Consider the following 21,023-nt stretch of genomic DNA (forward strand, 5'->3'; position numbering starts at 1 on the left):
ACAAGTTGAAAAACTTTTATACCGTGCTCGACTATCGTGTATCTTTTAGGCGATCACCTATGCTACCTGTACCGCAAAGAGAAGCAACGCGAAACAACGCAGTTACAAATTGCGCGGAAACGATATGGCAAGGAGCGCAAAAAAAAATGAACACGACACGTGCAAACGCATAGTCGATGGTAGGAAAAACTAAAACCCATTGAAATATCGGTGACAAGTGCACGCATATTTCACCTCTGGACGGCGGACATTAAAAGAACCGTCTGGTATACGTTTCGAGATTGTCGTCCAGCTACGGTCGTTGTCGTCCGGCCAGTAGACGTATGAATCCGGATATAATTTCAATCGTTTGAAAGTCAAATGTATTCAACGGTCGAAAGCCTCGACTATTTGCGTCTATCTGTTCCTTCTGGTGCGCGATTTCGCATGTGTCGGGCTAAACCAGTGCAAGAATTGTTCATACACCATGGTTCGCTCCAAGAGTACACAAGCTTTACCCGAATGTATTGAAGGTAATAGATGGGTTAATTGTTAAAATAAGATGATACGGTTTCCAATGAAGTTTAACTTATGCAAACGTTATTAACAGCAGTGATACTACTAATTAGACACACGCCGGGAAATCACGATGTACCAGAAAGCGGAACTTTCGCGTTCAAAATATCTCATTGCGTTCATCTACTCGTGTTATTCGCCTGATTTGACTCTCCGCGACCACTTTTTATCTCGCAAATTATAAGAAAAGCAGTGCGACACGATATCATCGTACATTCTAAAGGCTTCGACCGCCTCTTTTTACGCCCATCTCGAAGGAGGCGTATCTGATATGATCCAACAGCTACGATCGTGAAACTTGCGTTTGTTGGGATGTATTCTCGCTAATTGGTTATAAAAGATATTATTCTATGAAGTAGCATTGTTATAATGCAAGTTCGGAAAGTTTTGGAGTAAGATATCTCCGTTTATTCCTCGCGGAAGCGAATATCCTCGCTATCGTCTCGCATGCGCGTTTACGAGCTGTCGAGGGAACTCCTTCGCCCCGAAGAACTCGAGATCGTTGCATGATTTCCTACCGAGTTGTCGTTAATGAAATTGCACTAGAGGCTATGGTTTGCGGCTCTTTTGTAGCGAGAAATGGTATTTATTGGGTACTCGTAAAAGAGTACATATTCGTAAAAATACATATTTTTTCGTAGATACAATTTTCGCGCGTTTCTGGTGATCGTACGGTTTGATTCGCACTACTTTCCATAGATCTCTGCGTCGAATAGACGCGATCAATCGTTGAAATCCCGAGAGTTGCTTATGGAAACCACGAACAGAGGGCCGAAAATGGTTCGTTTCGGTGTTGCGACTGCAACGGATAATTTGTAGCGTGGGATCTTGTCTGTTGCGAGAATGGATAGCCGTTGGCAAGGCTGAGAGATTCGGTACCACGTGTCCTGACATGTTGCATATAGGTGTACGCCGCATACCTATGCGGTGTGCATAGCGCCGAGCTGAGAACATGTGTTGCCACGCCTAAAGCAACGTTCCGAAATGATCGAAGAGCTTGCGCTCGCTAGAATAATTATCTCGTCTTACCATCAACGAGCTTTTTGCCCTGCCACACCGACACACGAACACGCGTAATCCGTACCTAGGGTTGCCACCCCCGTATCGTAAGAAAAGAACCGGATGGGCTACAATTTTTTAAACACGAGCAGACTGAGATTTCTCCATTTTCGAAACAATTAAATAATCGCATTTCAACGCGAAATTTCCCGCTTTTCCATCGAACAACTCGTTTTGCGACCTCTGTATAAAAAGAGAGGCTGTCCCTGAAAATTAATTCGCTATCCTTGACGAATACATCAAACACTTAAACCTCCTTCATTGTCACTGTATTGACTTACGACTTGAAAATAACAAAAGCGTAATTAGCGGCGTGCAAACGCATACATAATACGTTCCTGATAAATATTTCAAAGGTAAAAGCATTATTCGTGTTGTTTTGCAAATTTGTTGGCAATTCAGCGAATAATAGGGTGATACAAACCGAGTGGTTTCTTTTTATAAGCGAATGAAACATATGTCGAACACCGGTAATAATATGGCGTACGACTAAATAGACCGTAAGCGCTAATGTCTTTCTTTAGACAAAGTAGAGTCGTGGTCGCTTCCACGCGTATCGTTATTATTTAAGCGGCGATACAAATTAATGGCCTATTATCTATGAGTATATCACTCCACTTACAATAGACCAAAACAAACAAGTAAGCACTTTAGTCACGGTTCTTGTATTATCGTTGACACACTTTTCTTTCGAATTGCGTAGCCGGTCAACCTTAAACGCTGATCTCTGTAACGCACTATGCATCATTTATTACACGAAGAGAGATGTCGCAGTATCGTGCCACCCGTAATCGTAGGATTCAATTTCCGAGCACAGAGGGGTAGAGGGGCGAGAGCGAGGTGGGGCAGAGTTGAATCATCGAAACGCCACTTTCTCGAAGAGTGGTGACACTCGTTATCGTAATTATATCATAGCCTCGGCTAAAATCCAGCGATACGACCGCCTTCGTTCCAACGTCCGTCGAGCTTACCCGCGCGCAACGTAGAAGTATATTTCTTTGCTCCGTCTCCAACCGATAGACAATGAGTTATTAATTGTTGTTCGCGACTGTCTTATTTCGCTGGGATCGCGACACCGCGGGTGCTTGGCATTTGCTTCTACGCGATGATGTAACGAGTCGTTGCGCTCGCAACGATGAAACCACCAACCGTAAATACGTGCGACACGCGGACCGTGTAAACTTATCATTAATAATCGTTAAGCGCGTTACAGGTGTGTTCGACATCGGCTTTCGCCGTACACTTTCTTTGCGTTTCGCTCTCTCGACACGACAACGGACGTCTCGTGGAAGGAAGGTTTTATTTCTACGTTGCCGTGCGGAAACTAGGGCTGTCTTCAAATGTTGACTATTCGAACATAAGGGAAGGCCTCCCTGTTAATGTTAAGGAACGAACAAATGCCGAGGAGGAGTCTGTAGATACTTCTTCGAGGTGTAAAATTGGAGCGAGTCTTAATTCTGGCCTGAAAAATTGCGAGTGCGGTTTAAGATAGAGCACTGTCGCGACGACAGTCGTATATTAAATTTAGAACGCGACGAATTCATATCGCTAATCTGTGTCGCTCAGTTTAATTGAGCTAACAACCCTTCCATCTTCGCTGCTCCGAAACTCTCTTAATCCGACTTGGCGCGTATTTTTAGAGCGTAGTAACAAAGAAGTGATTTTTTAGAAATAAGAGTCGAATATTACGACAGATGCATCATTCTCGCACTGCCACGATATCGGCCCAGGCGATTGGTTACGCGTTCGAGTAGACTCCGAGATTATGGGGTCGCGAGTCTCTCGCAAGCGAATTAAAGCAATTAGGGATAACGTCCAGTCGAAGCCGCGAATGCTCCGTTGCGAGCCTCTATGCTGATTATCGACGCTGTCGTACCGATTTTTGTCTTGTAACTCTTCCGTGTAACGACCGCCGGACTTGTTTTGCATAGCGCACACCGTGTAATCGGGCAAAGGTGGGAGTTTTAAGTGGAATTTACGTACAGGTATTTCAACATTTCAGGTATTTAATTATTTCATTATCTCGGATGGAAAATTGACGCTAACAAGAATTCACATTTCAATTTACCTCGTTATTTTCAACGCAAAATTATTAATTTCAAAAATTATCTCGTGAAATTTTATTTAAAAAATGAAATAATTGGAAAATAATACGACTCGTTATTCGTAGTGGTATTTCAATAATATAAATATCGAACTTATCATTGTTGTTTTATATTTTAATTAAAATACATTCTCTCATCTCGTGTAATAAAATGGAAAATTGTATCGGGCGAAAGGTACAAGCAATTTTTTCGCGTCTAATGATTCCTCTTGATAGAAAAAAGTTCAGTATTCGAAACAATAAAAAAAAACCGAAGTCGAATTCAATTTGTTTCTAAGTATAAGTACTACTACACAACTACGACATGTTCCGGACGATTTTTACCGTGACTGACTGTATGCATCTAGAGGACGACGCTTTTTTCGCGAACGAACCACATTCCCTGTTATCAAGACTGAAATTCTACACGCTTCCACCATTCAACATCAACATTGTCTCCGTTGCTCGCGGTAGTTCGCGTTAGCCAGCCCAAGCCGCAAAAAAAGCATAAGCTGGTTCCGCGGACCGCGATAGCGAAAGCTCGCGGGAACTTTCGAACAGAAATCGCGGAATTTTACTTGAGTAATTGTGTCAAATCTGTAGAGCTGAGAGTAATAAGATTTCCAAGATTGAATATTCAATCGTTACCCTAGCGGAGGAAGACGAGCGGAAAAATTGAATTCTCGATAATTTTAATGTTTTTCATGCGCACATTTAGGTGTACGTTCTTTCATAAGAAAAGCTTAAGAGCTCAAAAGCCATAAGAAAAGCTTTGAATAAATTATCAAAGCTAAGCAATGGTGGAGAAAAGAGTTATGGAATGAATAACGGGACAAAACGTAGTTTATCTTTGATTCGTTGTTCAAAGTTCGTTATCTGGGCGAGAATTCCACCTTTCCCCAGTTTCCGGAGGTGTCGACGCACCTCAGCACGAAATTGCGAACGAGGCGTCGCGGAATTTGTGGAATCACGTGGCCTGCTGCGTAATCCACCGCGATTCCTCCGCGACGAGGACAATTCGGAGCGCGTTCCTACGAATCGGAATGTTCCTCGCGAGGTTGAGAAGGCCGGGGGCCGAGCCACGGCTTCCTGAATGACGCTTGGTCGCGTAAAAATTATGAATGGCCATATAATTGCAAGTTGGCAGCGACGGTGCGCCAGCGGTACGATACGTTGGCACATACAGTCTACGACAAAAGGACACCGCAATCACGTTAAATTAATTTTTTCTTCACTTCTACGAGACTCTTGATCTTTACCTTTTGCGCAAAGCTTCGATCACACAAATTGGAAGTGATTTATATATATGTTTTGTAAATTCTTGCTGAGTTTGCCTATGCAAGTATTTCGGCCTGACCAGCACGATTTAAGTACACTTAATGAAGTCGTCAATAGAGGTTTTGCAGACGAAAATAGGGTTCTTTTCACATATGTTTACAATAATTTTATATATTTGCAAGAATTTAATATATCGAGGGTTTTACCAGGTTCTTAAATGGTACTTTTTTTAAACTGATCATGCTACTCTCTAACGTAACCCTGTCAAGATCAAGACGGAATGAATGGATTTCGCATAGAATCTAAACAAATTAATTTTGCGGTGTGTATTATCTTTTTGTCATGGACTGTAGATACGATCTCCGGTAGTAGTTCGCGGGGCAAGCAGTTAGCACTGTTTGTGCACGCTGACTCGACGCTACTCGATCCAATCGAGCTGACTCAGATCCTCCGCCCTCGCTCTCTTGCACGCTCGCGATCCTCGGCTCGTCTCTGTCTCGGATTCTCTTGCCCGTTGCATTCATTCACTCGCATTGCGCCTCTCCTTCTTCGTCCCGTGGCTCTTGTTCCTTCCGATCCGCGGGCCCCTCCTTCTCTTTCCAGCCTCGCCCCCCTTTTTTCTCTCCCGTTCTCGGACTTCTATTCATTCACTTGCGCGCTCGCGTTTCGCGGCCCCCGATTTTCTTTTTGCTCGTCTTTCCCACCTTCTTCTTTTTTTTTTATCCCCAGCACACCCTTTCGCCACCGACTTTCCTGCCCTTCGCAATTTTTTTTCACGCGACTTGTTGTTTTTAGAACGCTTTTTTTTGTTGGCCTCGCCGCTTTTTTCTTCGAATTCATTCACTCGCCACTGCTTCGTGTATTCGCGACATTTAGGTACCCTTGCCCTTCGTATAGTATGCGTCGTGCAGTGGTGGGTATTTCTTTATGCATTAGCGTACAACTGAACGTTTTCCAAAGATTTTAAACTTGAAGTTTGCTAGAAATTGTAAATATCTTTTACTCGACGAGCAACGCGAACATATTGGTGCGAGCTGAGTTGTTCTCGCATACCGATTACATTTCGCCCCCTGGTACCAGTTGTCGCTTATGATGAATCGCTAGTTCTTTATCGGCTACGATTAGGCTCGATGGAGTCGGCACGCTCCTCTTCCGGTTCAGTTTCGATTTCGATACTGGTACGAAGAATCGCGAGATAAGGTTGCAGGAAGTTAGCCTTTCGCACAGGTCTACCGATCACTTTGGAGAGCTGTAACGATGGTCCTTTTGCGAAGCAATAATGTTAACAAAGATAATATTTTGCTGAGCTATCGCTAATATGTATATCGATATTATTAAGTCATTCTAACTACGACGAGACTTTTTAGTTTCTCCTGTACTAATAAAATCCATGGATTATATACTTCTTCATTTCCCATAACAATGACAAACTATTTTCAAGTTCAAACATGAGAACTTGTATTTTCTATAAACTGAACATACCGATCAGCTTGTAGTTTTCATCACCCAAGTGAAACAATAACGGAATTACTTCAATTACTTTTCTCTTTCTAGACAGTTAGGATACCACATGAATATGATAAAGTTGCGGTGAATTCACGTCGGTGTCACCAAAACTAGAATTCTAAATGGCGCGAATCTGCGTCATCGGTCGCGAACTTATTCAGATTCAACAAAATCTATACGTGTGCCGAAGAACTTAGATCAGATTATTCCCATTGCAACGAATGCCTCAACGGGACCATTTTGACATCATTTTCGAATGTGCGAGTTATCAGTTCATCGAGATAGAAAATCAATTTTCGAGATCGTTAAAGCGGTGTACCAGTTAATGGTCGAGTATCCAAGAAACGAAAAGTCTCGGAACGGAAACCGTCGTATCGGGAAAGTCGCGGGACACCGAATCGTAATGGTCCGTTTACAAGGCGGCCGCGAAATTTATTGCGCGGCCGCGCACACATCGCCGGTGCCCCGCGAGCCAATGATTTATACCGTGAGAAAGATTAGGCATTCGCGGCCTGAACCCTTGCACCACTACCGTTACGCGAGAACGTGTGCCTCCGTCCGCTGGTAAAATAGTAACGAGCCTCCCGGTAAACGACAATTTCAATAAATTATCTCTGTGCTGCCGCGGCGCGAACGATCGGAGATCGGCGTCGTCTCGCCTTTCCCCGAATGCTTCGAACACCGATTACACAGATCCCTCCGACTTCGCATTCTCTCGCCTTCCGTTGAATTTGCATCGACGTGTTCAGTCTGCCGCGACTCCCGTCCCGCAGCGACGAGAATGCACGGAACGAGACTTCTTTCGGTAAAAACTGATCGAACACCCGACGTGTGCTCGCTCGGTGCACGCCGATTCCATTGTTCGCCATTTTTAGACGGACGAAAAATGCCCGGAGAATTTTCGACTCCGACACTGTGTACTGTCGCAGATGCCGTACGGTCGTTTCAAAGTTAACAGGCTGCTCGATTTCGTACGGTGGTGAAATTTACCTCGTTGATAGGGTCACCGTCTTGTCCACGAGGACCTCCGTTAACTCCTTTTTGTATTTAAAAAAAAAATTGCTCCTGCGGTATTTATATATTCGGGAATGAATCTATACGGAACACAGAAATATCGTGTACTCATTTTGTTATCGGAGCTGGGGAGTCATAAAATGGTTGTCGTTGCGAAAATCATGGGACACGTGCTGTATAAATGTAAATTTTCCAATTCTCATGGAACTATTTAATTTTCAATTAGTCAGATTCTGACAACTTTGAAAGGATACGCGTTCTTATTATTTCCACCTTTTTACTCTTTCCCATATATATTCGTCACGCGCAAATATTTTAAAACCTGCTTGAAACAAACCTTAAAAAGGATAAAATTCTACCCAAAGAAGTAAAATAAACTTTCCCCCTACCTCCGCTAATAAAGTTTCGTAGAACATCCGAAAGTACCGAGACAATGTAACAACGACTGCTGCCACGAAGAAGGGGATGAAAGGAAGTTTTGTTTCTCGGCTCGCAACCGCACTGCAACATCTAACACGCTGCTCGCCGATTACAAAGTAACTCTTTGGCGCGATAAGTGTTATCGCGTTAATACGTTCGTGAGCCCCCGCGCTGCAGTGTATGTTTAATAAATAGAGTGGGAGGCACACGAGGGGGTTAGCGTATACGCCAAGGAGAATACGATTATGCCGACGAGGACAAAAATATCGCGCGACAATGCGTAGAGACACAACCACCGCTATCGTTCGGCTGATGGCGTTAGCAAATGACGCCGGATGCGCCATTGTATCGTCACCGGTTCTATTCCGATAACGCCACTCATGCTCGTTAATCGCTTTACGGCGAAGCTTCGGTGTCCGATGCCGACCACGGCGATCCTTGCTCCGTCGCTGGTCTCGCTTTTGTCGAAACGCGTGCAAACCTTTTCCGTTGGATGATCTTCTCCATAGTCGTCGACGCGATTGCCGCCCCCCCCCCCCTTACCCGATCCACGATCACGATAACGTCTCCAACCCCTTAGATTCGCGACACAGAGGGAGTCGTACCGATTAGTAAGGAGCAGCGAATTAATTCAACCGGATATCCCAGGAATACCTCGTGAGAACCACCGATTTCAAGCTTTATCAGATTTTCCAATTGTATTTCTAATCGTGCAGGTGTTTGGAAAGATAACGCATCGGCTGGTAAACCGATTTTGTAAACATATCCCGGAAATGTAGAGTTCCTGGAAATCGTGATATTTCCTGAAAATTAAAATTCGGATGTCATTCATAAATTAATAACGCGGCAGCGAATGCGATCACAGTGTTATCAAAGAACGCGTAAACGATTTCATTTCCGGTCACGTCGCGACAATGTAGAGGTTCTAGATTTAAGATGTTTGTTTAATTTCTTTTATCAATAAGATTCAACATAAACAGCTCATAGAGTCTGCTATCGTGTCCTCGACCTATGAACAGAACCACCGTGGTATAAAGTTGCAAATTATATCTACTTTTCTTCACGCGTGAAGAAACACTACATATTGGTAAACTTTTCGTGGAAAAACAAAAATACTCGATACGAAGGCCGATCGTTCTCTCAATGTCTCAATGAAACTGCCAAAGTTTCGCGAAAACATACGTGAGCTAAATCCGTTGCTTGTTTACCGTATCGACGATTTCGCAAGAACATTTGGCAACAAAGTGTAATTTGCTTGCGATCGACGATTCATATTTTCAATCACACCATCGATAATTACGGCTGATTCGTGTTTCCATTCCGTAATTGTTGTTGCACCGTTTGTTTACCAACCGGAAGATTTGGTCGATGATAATGACGACACCCTACGCGTATCGATAAATAAAGCTGCGAATCGATGTGTTATTTAAATAATCGCTCTTGAAGTATTTCCCAATAGGCTTTGAAAGTTTAGCCAAATTCGACGATATTGATAAGTTACTTAATTGACTTGTTTTTTTCAATTGGAATATTTCAACAGAAATCATTTATTGTGCGAACCGTTCGACTGTATTTCGGGCTTTATTTAATTTTCCTGACAATCGCAAGAAAATAATTCGACTTTTCCTTGCTTTGTTAGATGTCATTCATAAATTTAACTTCAGTGCAACGAAACTATTTTCTTTTTTCGCAAGCGACGCTACCTTTATCAAAATGAATCGTTTCGTTAACACTGCGCGTTGGCCAGAGAACACGACTCAGGTTTTTGGCTAAATAGTGCCAGCCCAGGTAGGTCTATTTATCGGGGGTGGCTAGACGTAGTTCGTTTCACGGCAGAAACGAATCGACCGACCTTAAAATAAATTCTGTCGTTAACGTGCGCTCCGTTTGCGCTCGTTCCTGACCGAACGGTCCCCGTTCCTCGTTGGTTCGATCGAGCGCCGTCGGAATTATGGCATCGCAACCACTGAGCGCCTAAAGTCACTAGAGCTGTAGTCTGTACTGACGACTGGAATTCATTTTTGTATCCCACCCTTTAATTAATGGAGGAATTATAATATACAATGCGGTTGATACGTACTCATTTAATTAGTAGCAAGACAAGACTCTTCTTCAAAATTGGCGTATCTTTCTCTATGTTTAAAATGACACATAATGAAATACTGAGAAGTTTGAGCTCCATAATTTTTCCAATATATCTCAAGGTGTAATCCTATTCCCACGCGTATAAGACTGTCAACCGTTTGAGGTCCAAAACTGTGTTCCCCTCTGTTTAATACAATCCTAATCTCGGTAGTTGTCTTCTATATCTAGTGACTTTACGAGCGGCCAGCCACTATACCTTTCGAGTTTCTCGTGAACGATTCCGTCCTAAGCGGCAAGAGGAGGGATGGTCGAGCTAAACAGGGACTAACGAGACCAGGGTGGGAACATAAGTGAGTGCCGCTAGGCCTAAACACACACGTTCGGAAGGTCCATCAATCTGGTCTGTAGTCAATATTGACTCGGCTGGGCCTCGTTGCAAAGAGGGCATCATCGACGAGCGTAAACCGAGAGAAAGAGCGAAACGACCGGTCCCTTTTCTTCTCGCCAGGACACGCGTGACAAATGCTCCGTGTGCAAACACCGGCGCATCTGTGTCCACAGGATAACCGATTCTCTCTCGGATCTATAAATCGTGAACGCGACGGAGGTCCTTCTGGTTCGCGCATTCGACCATCTCCTCTCCTCCTTGGATCGCCGCGCAAATGGCACTTCTTCGTATCGAAATCGAAGAATGCAATTCGTGTCCACTCCTGAGTCGAGTTTATAGAGAAACGATTTGAGAAGTTAACCGGTCGATTTTGTAAGACTCTTCGTCGAATCGATTATACTCGTTTCGATACAAAATCGATTCTAGAGTTGCAAGTATCGAATATCCTTCATTCCGCGCGTTTACATCCATCGGATTGCGCAACGTTCCGAAACCGCGATTTCCTAAGCAGCGACTCGGCGTTTTCGGACTTTTTATGCAGACGCGTTTCATTTACCTTCACATATCGTCAGTACTCAAATCGCTAAGTTTCATCTAAATTTTAATAAACATCAACTATCATTTGCTGTCCTTTAAACGAAAAATTGAAGAAACAACAGGAACTACCTCAATGAATTCCAGTTACTAGACAATGAATTTGATTAAAAAAAAAGATCCATAATGATGTATCCATGTACTTAATACTTCACCTACAAGTAGTCACCAAAATCGCCTCACAGAGAAAGGTATAGGATAATGTGACTCCTACGACCGTTTACCTTAAGACGGTCTCGATTCGATTTTTATCTCGCGAAGATGAACGCGTTAAAGCCAACGAGATTTCCGTGGCTGAATATGGAAAGCCAATGAATTCGAACGATCGAGCGACAGACCGCTTTCCGCCGCGATCGTTGGCAAAAAAGCCCATTGGTCAATCCACCGTCCCGATCGCGTGCCTTTCTACCGTGCTCTTGCCCACGTGATACTCGCGGCTCTTTGCCCGCGGATAGAGGGGACGTTCTTACCCAGGGCAACCAGAAGAAGAGAACGACGCGCAAGGGATCGCGACGTTACGTGTTCCCACGTCGACGCGACTGTTACATTGTGCATATAAATCGCGTCATAAAACGCGTGTACCTCGGGATCTGATGCCCGACCGTAGTAGTACTGGTTTCTAGCCTGCACGTCCTGGCATTTGATCGCGAACGTTTCCACCCGAGGACTTCCAGTTTTTTCCAACGGCCAGGATCGACGTCCATCGATCATCCATCGTCCACTCGTCGCGCGTACGATACGTGGCGGTTTTTCGTGGTGTAGCGGACACAGGTATGCGAGCCTACCAATGGCCTTGCCCGTGAACGGAATCGCAGACAATTTTCTGCAAACCCGTGCACAAGGTGTCACTCGACGCCAGACTTCCTTCGGCGTGTTCACTGCGAGCGCCTGCCATGCTCGTTTTGTGAGATTCGCGGATAATTCGCTGGGGCATTCGTGGAGTCGTCGAGTTTCTGTATCTTCAGAATGTTTTTGTAGCGTGATTTGGTAATAGAAGGGCTCGATGCGATTCGAAGGGTGTGTGTAATATAAAGAAGGAATGGTAAGGCTTTACACACTCTATCGCTTGATATTATATTCAAATTGCGTGGTATGCGAGTATATTGAATAAAATGTAACTGTCGAGAAATCTTAATAAGCATGGTACTGTTTAAGGTGCTCCATCTTTGGTTCTCATCGTGAATTCGATTTAAAACGAAAATAGAATTTTGAAGATTAAGTGAAAGACTAATATACAAAAACATTGTATCGCATTAGAAATCGTTAGAATAGTATGTAAATTTCCATTTACTAGTTAACTTACGTGTACGTTTGTATGCGTGTTACACTTTATGTCATGCATGTCCAAGCCAAGCTCTGCGCTAGCTACCCTGCTCCGTTCACTTCGAATCCTCGCCTCTCGACGGTGTAGGTATCTCCGTCCAACTCAGCGCTCTGCTCCAAACTGAAACCTTTCTCTCTCTCTCAGATGTGACACGGGAAGGGAAAGGAGCCACGCGATGGACTTCCCACGTGAGCATGCTCAGCGGCGCGTGATGCGTGATCTAGGTGCGCAATAGCTTACTCGCCGTCTACAACCGCGTGGTTCAAATTGGACAGGCATATTCTCGCGTTGTTATGGGCATTCGAATATTTGAGTAAAACCAGAATAAATCTTGCGTGAAATGACAAAGTATGTATATACAGAAACTGTAAGTTCACATTCGCATTATTAACACATTGGCCGCCACGTAATCCACATATGGGCAACAAGGATTTTCACTTAAAATCAAAGTTAATTTTTTCTCATAATTTCGACAGTTAGTTTATGAATATATGGATGCAAAATTAATGTACTTCTTTAATACATTGGTTTTCACTACTTTGGCCATTATAAAATAAATATATTTTGTAAAAGTGTGATGAATCTCGCGGATCGCGGGTGGCCATCCATGCTCTATACCATAGCTCAAATAATTTCGATAAGTTCCTCTCCAGAAATCGAAACAGTCGAACGAAGCTCGGTTAAGGCTTCTCAAAACGTGTACTACCTTCCCGATACGTACAGCTTGATATTCCCTGCAGTTCGCAGAAGCAGTAATCGTATCGTAAGGCGTCCGTCGGTACGTGACGACGGGCTGACTCCCGTTTTCAGCCAGGTTGCTCGCACCTCTGAGGTGAAATCGCGGCGCTGGCAATTAGCATGCACGCGGGAACAAACGAGCCAACGTATCGGGCTAATGCTTCGATATATCGATCCCCCGGCGCACGAATAATTATCTCTCGCCTTGCTACCAACGCAAGAGGCTGGTGTTTGGCGGGGCTGCACGACGCCTCTGAAACGCTACTTTAAAGGCGACGACGGGAGCAGCGGGCACGGGGCCGGGGTGATATAGTTGCCGACCAGGTCCGTTCGCAGTTTGCACGGTTGCGAACCAGGCGTGCGCAGCACACCTCGATGGGATCGCGTGGAGTAACTCAGGGACCTCGCAGGCTGCTTCTTCCCTGGACCCCTAGGACTGAATTATGGCCCCCGTGGCCGCGGACACTCGCCAACACGCTTCGTCGTTTAACCCCTTGCCCGATCCTGAGCCCCGAAGCGCATTCTTGCCTCCCGTCCTCTGCTTTTCTCGCGAACCCGTGGAATCTTACGATTCCCGGTGAGAACGCCCGCCGGCCACAGTATATCTGCCGCGTCGTTGTTGCTCTTCGACCGCTTCCTCTCCCACCCGGTGTTGCTCAGAGGCATTGAATCTTGCCGCTGGGAATCGCCTCGTGTTCGAGATGGTGTTCGTCGATCGAGGTTTTTTGGGAATTCGCGCCTCTTTCGGGGAAGAAAAACGACATTAGAAACTTCTATTCCACTTTGCAAGCAGCGTGGATAGATACCGATCGTTGGCTGGGATACACGAGAGTTTCTACAAGGCTGCTCCATTTTGTGTTTTGGAGCAATGTTGATCGTTGGATGGGAACCTAGTGTGCCTGGAGAATACGAACTATCACAGCTATAAACCTCTTTCTGTGAATCTTCCCAACGTCCTCCAGATGTCCAGACATCCACTAGAAGAATTCTAGCTTCGATAAAGCCCTGCCTACGAGTGCCGACCTTCGTGACAAGGAATTCTCGACTTCTAGCGGCCCGAACCTCGGGGGGATCGGTCGATCGACCCATAACCGAACCTGTCGACAAACTCTGTTCGATCGATCGCGGCGACCAACGCCGCGGTCGTGATTAAAATATCAGTCGTGTAAGCCGCGATAGCTTACACATCCTCGCGCGCGCATTACCGAGCCGAGGATCGAAGGGCGACGCGAGCGCAGTATCGAATTTTATCGTCGATCGAGACACAGCATCTCTCTCCCTCTGGATCCAACCAACGGTCGAGCAACCCGCGGTTATAACGGGTGTCCATCGTCATCCAGCAGCAGTTGGAGCTGGAAGTGGCGGATTCGGGACACGCATTAACGCTGGCTCTCGATGCCATAATGCGCGGTGGGTCACGTTTTTCGTCCCGACACAATGCGCGCGGCTGGCTTTCGACAATGTGTTCCGGGGGCCATCGAAACGAGGCGGTAGACGGATGGATAGATGGATGGATGGATGCGGGACGGATTGATGGTTGGGAGACTCGCACGACCCTGTGGGGACGATCGTCGGGGGTTTGTTTAGGCCCCGGGGGCGCGAAAGCCACTCAACCCGCTAATCTATTTAGCCGTGCTGTTTGATATGGAATTAATGAGGACCCCCTGGTATTATGTACGGGCCTGATTTTCGGTTTACCTTCTTTGTGAAGGGGGGAGAGGATGCCTCGACTCGGCAGTTGCTCTGCCTTTTCAAGCTGCTGGAAAGTCCGGGGGTCGCGTTTGGGTGTGGTTCTTTCGCAGCTGCCATGCGTTGGCAGCGATTATCGGGATCGATCGGTGCTACAGAGGCGTTTATTGTTTCGCTGATCGGAAACAATCGAGTCGCTGGCATAGATTAAGCGTAGGTTACGTGTAAGTTAAATGCGAGTTATTCAATCTTTGCCCGAGACATATCCACCCGGCGAGAGCTAATCACGTTGAAATGTAAATTGCACGGGTAAATATCAGACAACCATCTTATCGTACGATCGTAGGAAAATTGCCATGACGTCTTTCGATATGTACCGCAATCGAACATTCGACATCGGTTTTTCAAACGATACTGCGACGCCTTCAAACATCTTCCTCGATGCTACCTATGAGTAGCATGGTTCTCAAACACCTATGAATGACTCTCGGCCAATTTCGTCGCCATCAGAGTCGACAAATTCTACAAACAATCGACTCTGGCGTGTCGCCATGACCAGCCAAGTCGACAACTCGCTTGATGCAGCGTAATAGAAACTTTGGAGCCTGTCTCAGCTGGCCATGCAATCGGGACGGTGTAAACGCGGCGGGATACGAGAGATCGAGTGACGATTAAAACATCAAATCTGGTTGAAGGGATGCGAGCGCGATGTCGTCAGCGAATTCTCGACGTGTCGCTGGTGGCCTCCTCGTGAGCAAACTTTGGCTATGTTAATGGGACCGCTTGTGTGTACCCAGCGCGGTCGAGTGAGACGTTAACGCGTGTTACGCGGCTGCCTGGCTAATGTCTGCAAACGCAAAAACACCATCGACGAGTTTTCCGATTTTGTAATCGCCCGACGACGCGACCGAGGGTGTGCGGCGCGTGTCGAACACGCAAGCGGCCGAATTTTCGAAGAGCACTCGATTTTTTAACAAATACGATAGTCGGATATCGTGTAGAAGCTCGTAGCGATGATGTTGGACGAGCAATGCTCCCTCTTGATACGTAAAAATGATTAAAAGGCCTCTGAGAATATTTACATTCAGAATATGAAAGATTTCTGATAAAGAAAATTTCATCGCGCCGTCTAATCAGGATTGTTTTGAAAATTTTGTTAATTATTCTTTTCTGGAAGATAGCACTTTGTTCTAATTTGATCTCAGCCCAGTTACGCCACTGTCAGCGACACGACTCACCGCGTTCGGAGCTGTCTCTACACGCAAACACGATGTCGAACATAAATCGGGGACTGGACTAAACGGGTCGAGAGGGTGAGGTAAATATTAAGTCTGCGATGAACTAAAAAAATTATGGAGACTGTAGTTACCGTGTAACGGGAGAAGGTAAAGAGGGAGAGAGTGGATGACCTGGAACATAAGCGTACCTGCGCTCAGGGTTGTTTGCTCAGGGTCCCGTAGTCGCTGGCAGTTTCAAGCAAACAGTGTTGATGTAAGCCTCTATTTAAAATAATTTCGTTGAATGTCGCGACATCTTGCTTTCAACGGTGCACCAGCGTTAACCTCCCTCTCTAACGTGCATTTTATACCGATGTTATGTAATAGGAATACGAAATGTATCCTGCTTAGGCCAGAGACGAACAAAACCGTACAACTGTTACTCCGTGTAACACCAGCGCCATTTTGTCGATATAGTACAACGTGATTTTTAAACTGAGAGCCTTTGAGGTAGCGGTAAATCTTTTGTTCGAGCTTACCTTCGAGTTAATAGTGCGATGCTTATGAAACAATCAATGATCACCATTCATCGCGCTGACGCTTTAAGATTGCCTAGGTGCTGCAATGGATCGTAATTAAGTGTCCAATTAAGGCAGCTTTAGCGACTATGAATTGTGCCAGGCCCTATTTGGAGTACAGGGTGTCTATACATTTGCGCACCCCTTGGAAAACTTGATTCATCATTGCATTATTTACGATTAAATTTAATCCTTTAACCGTGCTCATCTTCTTTTCCCTGTACCTTATACTAAGATTCGTGGGAGTACATTTCTAACGAACATCGTGGTTGATCAATGACTCATGTGCCACGGGACGTATTAAAGTATTACAATGGACACTGTTTATGCGGCGCATTAAATTAACGACTCTTAATCATCTTGGTGTATATTATGCTACACTGTGCCGTGAATGTTTGAGATTATTTTATAAGCTTGTTTCCTTTAGCTAGTGCCGCGAGGCAAAGAAGATCAAATCGTGCCCATTAATTACTTTCTATCCACACGATTGAGGTGTGTTCCTCTCTGTCATACTCCAAGCGTACATCGTATTCCGATGATTTGCAAGTCACATTTAGATCTTGGCTCCCAATAACGTGAATGAAATGATTGTTCCAGTGTCCTGTGACAGTGAGCTCGTCGTTGGCGTCGTCCTCGGCCTCGCCGGTATCCGGTGCAATCCTGAGCGCAAGCGGTTCGTCGCTGGTGAGCGTAGCAGGCACGACCACGAATCATCCCCTGGGCGTAGCTGCCGGTCTGTCGAACGCGAGGATGGCGGTGACCAGCGCGGTGGTTCGGCCGCCAGGCAGCCCGACCACCTCGGTCAGTCCGTCCCAAGGACACCCGCCGCCGACGACCGGCGGCCCGGCGCCGACCGGAAGGTGTTGCGACACCGGAAGACCGATCTTCACGGACCCGTTGACGGGCCAAACGGTATGCTCCTGCCAGTACGAGCTGCTCGGCGGTTATCAGCGACTTGGAGCCCTCCCGACGGCCGCCCTCTCCATGTACAGCGCGCCGTATGCGGCTGCGGCCGCGGCTGCCGCCTCCGAGGGCATGGCCGCGTACTTCCCGAGCCTGGGTGCCGAGCAAGCACCCTTCTACACGCCTACGGTAAGTCTTCTTTCATTTTTGCAATTTAAACGGATGGTTGGGTTTAAACAACGTAAGCAAAGATACGTTTCTGGGGGTGGAATTAAGTTGCATTGGAATCTGCTGCTTTATCGAAACGAACTCGGTGCCGAGGATTAGAAATGTTACTTTGAAACATTTCCAACTTTCAAGATAGGATGTCAGGATCACCTAAAAATATTTAAATTCTTTATGTTTTTAAGAAATTACATTCATACAGTACATAGCTAATTTCAATTCACATAGTAGCCGCGATTTTCTCACCTCTTCTTATTACCCACGCTCTCTAATTGGCGATAGAAACGGCACGTTTATAAATTAAAGAGAGAACGAACAAGTAATTCATTTCGCTGCACGCTCGACGGGCATCGTTTTAAGATAAAGGACCGTGGATCCCATAAAATTTCTGATTTTGCATCAGACTCCAAGCAACGAGACGATAACGCGCATAATAACACTCGCGAGGTAGCTAGTCCCAACGACTGCGATACAGATAATTCGAACGGAGAATTGATTTCCCAAATTAATGGCGCGGAGAACCGCGCGGCAGGTGCATTATTTCCCAACTAAGCTCTCTATCTACCGGATCTTCGCAGTATTCCGTCGATTCGCTGTGCTGTGTTTAATTATGCTATCACGGCTCGCGCGAGCGTTACCGCCTAATAAACGTCAACGCAGTGCGCTGCAATGGCACACTGTACGTTCGTGCGCTAGGTGTTTCACTCGTTCCTCGGGCAGTCTTAAAAGCTACTTTTACTGCATTCGCGAGGACTCGAAGAAGGATCGCTTTCGCTCCATTACCGCTTCTGTCGCGATAAATTTCGGTGATAGACAAATGCCTGCTATTCAACCAGGGTTCTAGTTGTATTGCCATTCCCATTACATTGGTCACCATCTCATCCCAGTTTCAGCTTAATAGATAGTTTATCGGATAGATAATCTTAGGAAGATTTGATTGTTGTACGTATTAGTCCAGTCTTGCACATACAATCAGTCCCATAGATATTCGTACCTTCTATGTCTATTAAAGAAATCTGTATAAATTAAACGATAGGTTTGCTATTTTCAAATAAATATTTCATTGTTAATACATACAAGTGTAAAGTTCATTCATGTAGATATTTATAATGAAACGTTTGTTTGAAAATATCAAACCTATCATTTAATTTAGACAGATTTCTTTAACTTCTTCAGGAACGATTTTTTTGTTATTATCAAATTTTTGTTCTTTTTATTATGAAGAGATCATTGACGATATCACGTTTACATTATTTACATAAATTTTTAACTTCTTAGCCCACTAGCCCCCTTCTAACTCGGGTACCTCGGGATCGTTAAGCCCGTACCGTAGCGTACCCGCATGCTACAACCCCTGAGAATCCATCCCATCCCTCCAACATCACTTTCTTCCAAACATGTTTCGATCTTGGTATTTTTACCTCTTCCCACAAATATTCACAACGTCGTGCAAGTTAAAATGGCAAATTTGTTCACCTGACCTTATCGGAGGTGTCGCTGTCTAAGACAACCGCATCCTTAGCAAACGTCCGTTTTTAAATAATAGAATCTCCTTTCAACGCAAAGGAAAGGAAATCAATTTGGAAGGCCCCCTCGAGATGCCTCGCGGAATCGGCCGGTTATCTTGCGTCGCCGCGATAAGAGGGCGATCGTCGATTGCCCAACGCGTTGTTCTAAGCAGATATCAAGCTCGTCGAGTTCGAGTATTGCCCATCTTCGGATCCCTGGCCTCGATGAAATTCGCGGTGCTTCTTGGAGCGCATGCGCGATGCATTATACAATAATCGAGATGTTATCGCGGCTGAAGGTCCAGGTTGGTGATGTTCGCGTGTATTCGTTCAAACGGGAGAGGTTATCGGACCACACACAAAGCGCATACACGAAGAAAATAGCCGCGAAGCGTAAATTTATGAATCCGTCCCGCGGTAACAGTGGGACACTGTCGTGTTCGAGCCGTCGCCGAGACTCGCCTGTTATCGTCGCTCTTTATGATCGAGCTTAAGGGACGAGCGTATAGCCTCGTAACGAGGCAGCAGATTGCACAGGTTGTCCCCGCTGGTGGAGTACCTCCGTAGGTATTCGCGTAGAATGTCGTTAAGCATCGTTTTTAGTGGCAACGTTTACGCTCGACCCCCCACGATTTCCGCCACGTCGCTCCCGAAATATCGATTCCTCATTTTTGCCCATTTCCGTTCGCGGTTATGGAATTGTTCCACGTCGAAGCGAACGCTCTTTGCGTTGTCTATGAAGTCGTTGCGTAAAAAAAAATAATACACTAACATTTCTTTGTCGTCATTTTGCATGTAATAGAATTTAAAACGTAAAACGTTTTTGCGAAGATTTATTTTAGCCTTTTTCCACCGAAGCGGGCCGAGAGTCGTTCGTTCGATTACACCGCGAACACGGCGGTAACGTCGAGCGGCAATTTTCCCTAGTGTTCCCGAACGCTTTACATTTTTCCGGAGAATTTTATTCCGCGCATTACTCAACTCCGCCATCGAGGTAAATCCGTGAACTCTCCCTCGAACGATCACCGCGCAACGTCCACTATTTTCGACTGCTAATTACAGTCGGGTGACGATGACTACGCGATTCGAAAACGGTGTATAATTAATGCCATTAATGCAAGACTAATGCATATAGAAGAGGCGAGAGAGAACGATACGAGGTAACGAGTATGGGACGGGCTGATTCTATGGTTCAATTATTCTACCGGTTGATGGAAGCTTAAACGCCGCTCGTACGGAGACGGGGTTACGGGTTAGAGAAACAAACAAGACCAGGCACACGTTGATTCCAATTATTATTATCGCCGCTTTTCCAGCTATTTTTCTCATTACCGGCGATGAATTAAAGATCCAGCCAGGCGAAACGACGTCAATTAATTGCCACATCCTTCGAAAAATGGTTTTTTCCGGCGATCGATCGCTGCGAGCGCGCCGATCGCGGTGGTTTGCTTATCGACGACACGTAACGTTAATTAAAAACAAATTTCAAACTCGATTCTTGCTGCTGGGGAAAACGATAAAGTTGCTCTTTTGGAGATGATGAAATAATTTTGTGGTATGGTCGAGGACGACCTTTTACGTTGAAAATGATCGTGGAATCCATTATTTTCGATAAATATAAACTATTTACTAGCAGGACTTAAGTGCTCGAAGTCGGACTCGAGCAACCTCGTGTATTCGAGCACATATTAATGTGTATGCTTTGCTACTTCACTTTCGTATAATAATACGTTATTAACGCTAAACTGTTCTGTAACTATCTATAAAACAATAACAATGTAATGCTTGCAGACCAGTAAAATATTTATAGCGTATAAGCACTGAAAATTTAAAAGCAACGTTGAAACGTGCTCAAACTG

General features: G+C 45.3%; 1 protein-coding gene across 1 annotated transcript in view; it reads left to right on the forward strand.

Annotated features, from left to right (window-relative positions):
- The window catches only part of LOC128894765 (iroquois-class homeodomain protein IRX-6-like), a 44,193-nt gene that overhangs the window by 5,853 nt on the left and 17,317 nt on the right, over nucleotides 1-21,023 (forward strand). Inside the window, exon 2 of the mRNA XM_054156747.1 lies at nucleotides 17,126-17,620. Within this exon, the coding sequence (XP_054012722.1) occupies nucleotides 17,126-17,620 (495 nt within the window). The remainder of the gene's footprint in view (nucleotides 1-17,125; nucleotides 17,621-21,023) is intronic.

Source organism: Hylaeus anthracinus, unplaced genomic scaffold (assembly GCF_026225885.1).
Source record: "Hylaeus anthracinus isolate JK02 unplaced genomic scaffold, UHH_iyHylAnth1.0_haploid 4, whole genome shotgun sequence".
NCBI lineage: Eukaryota > Metazoa > Arthropoda > Insecta > Hymenoptera > Colletidae > Hylaeus > Hylaeus anthracinus.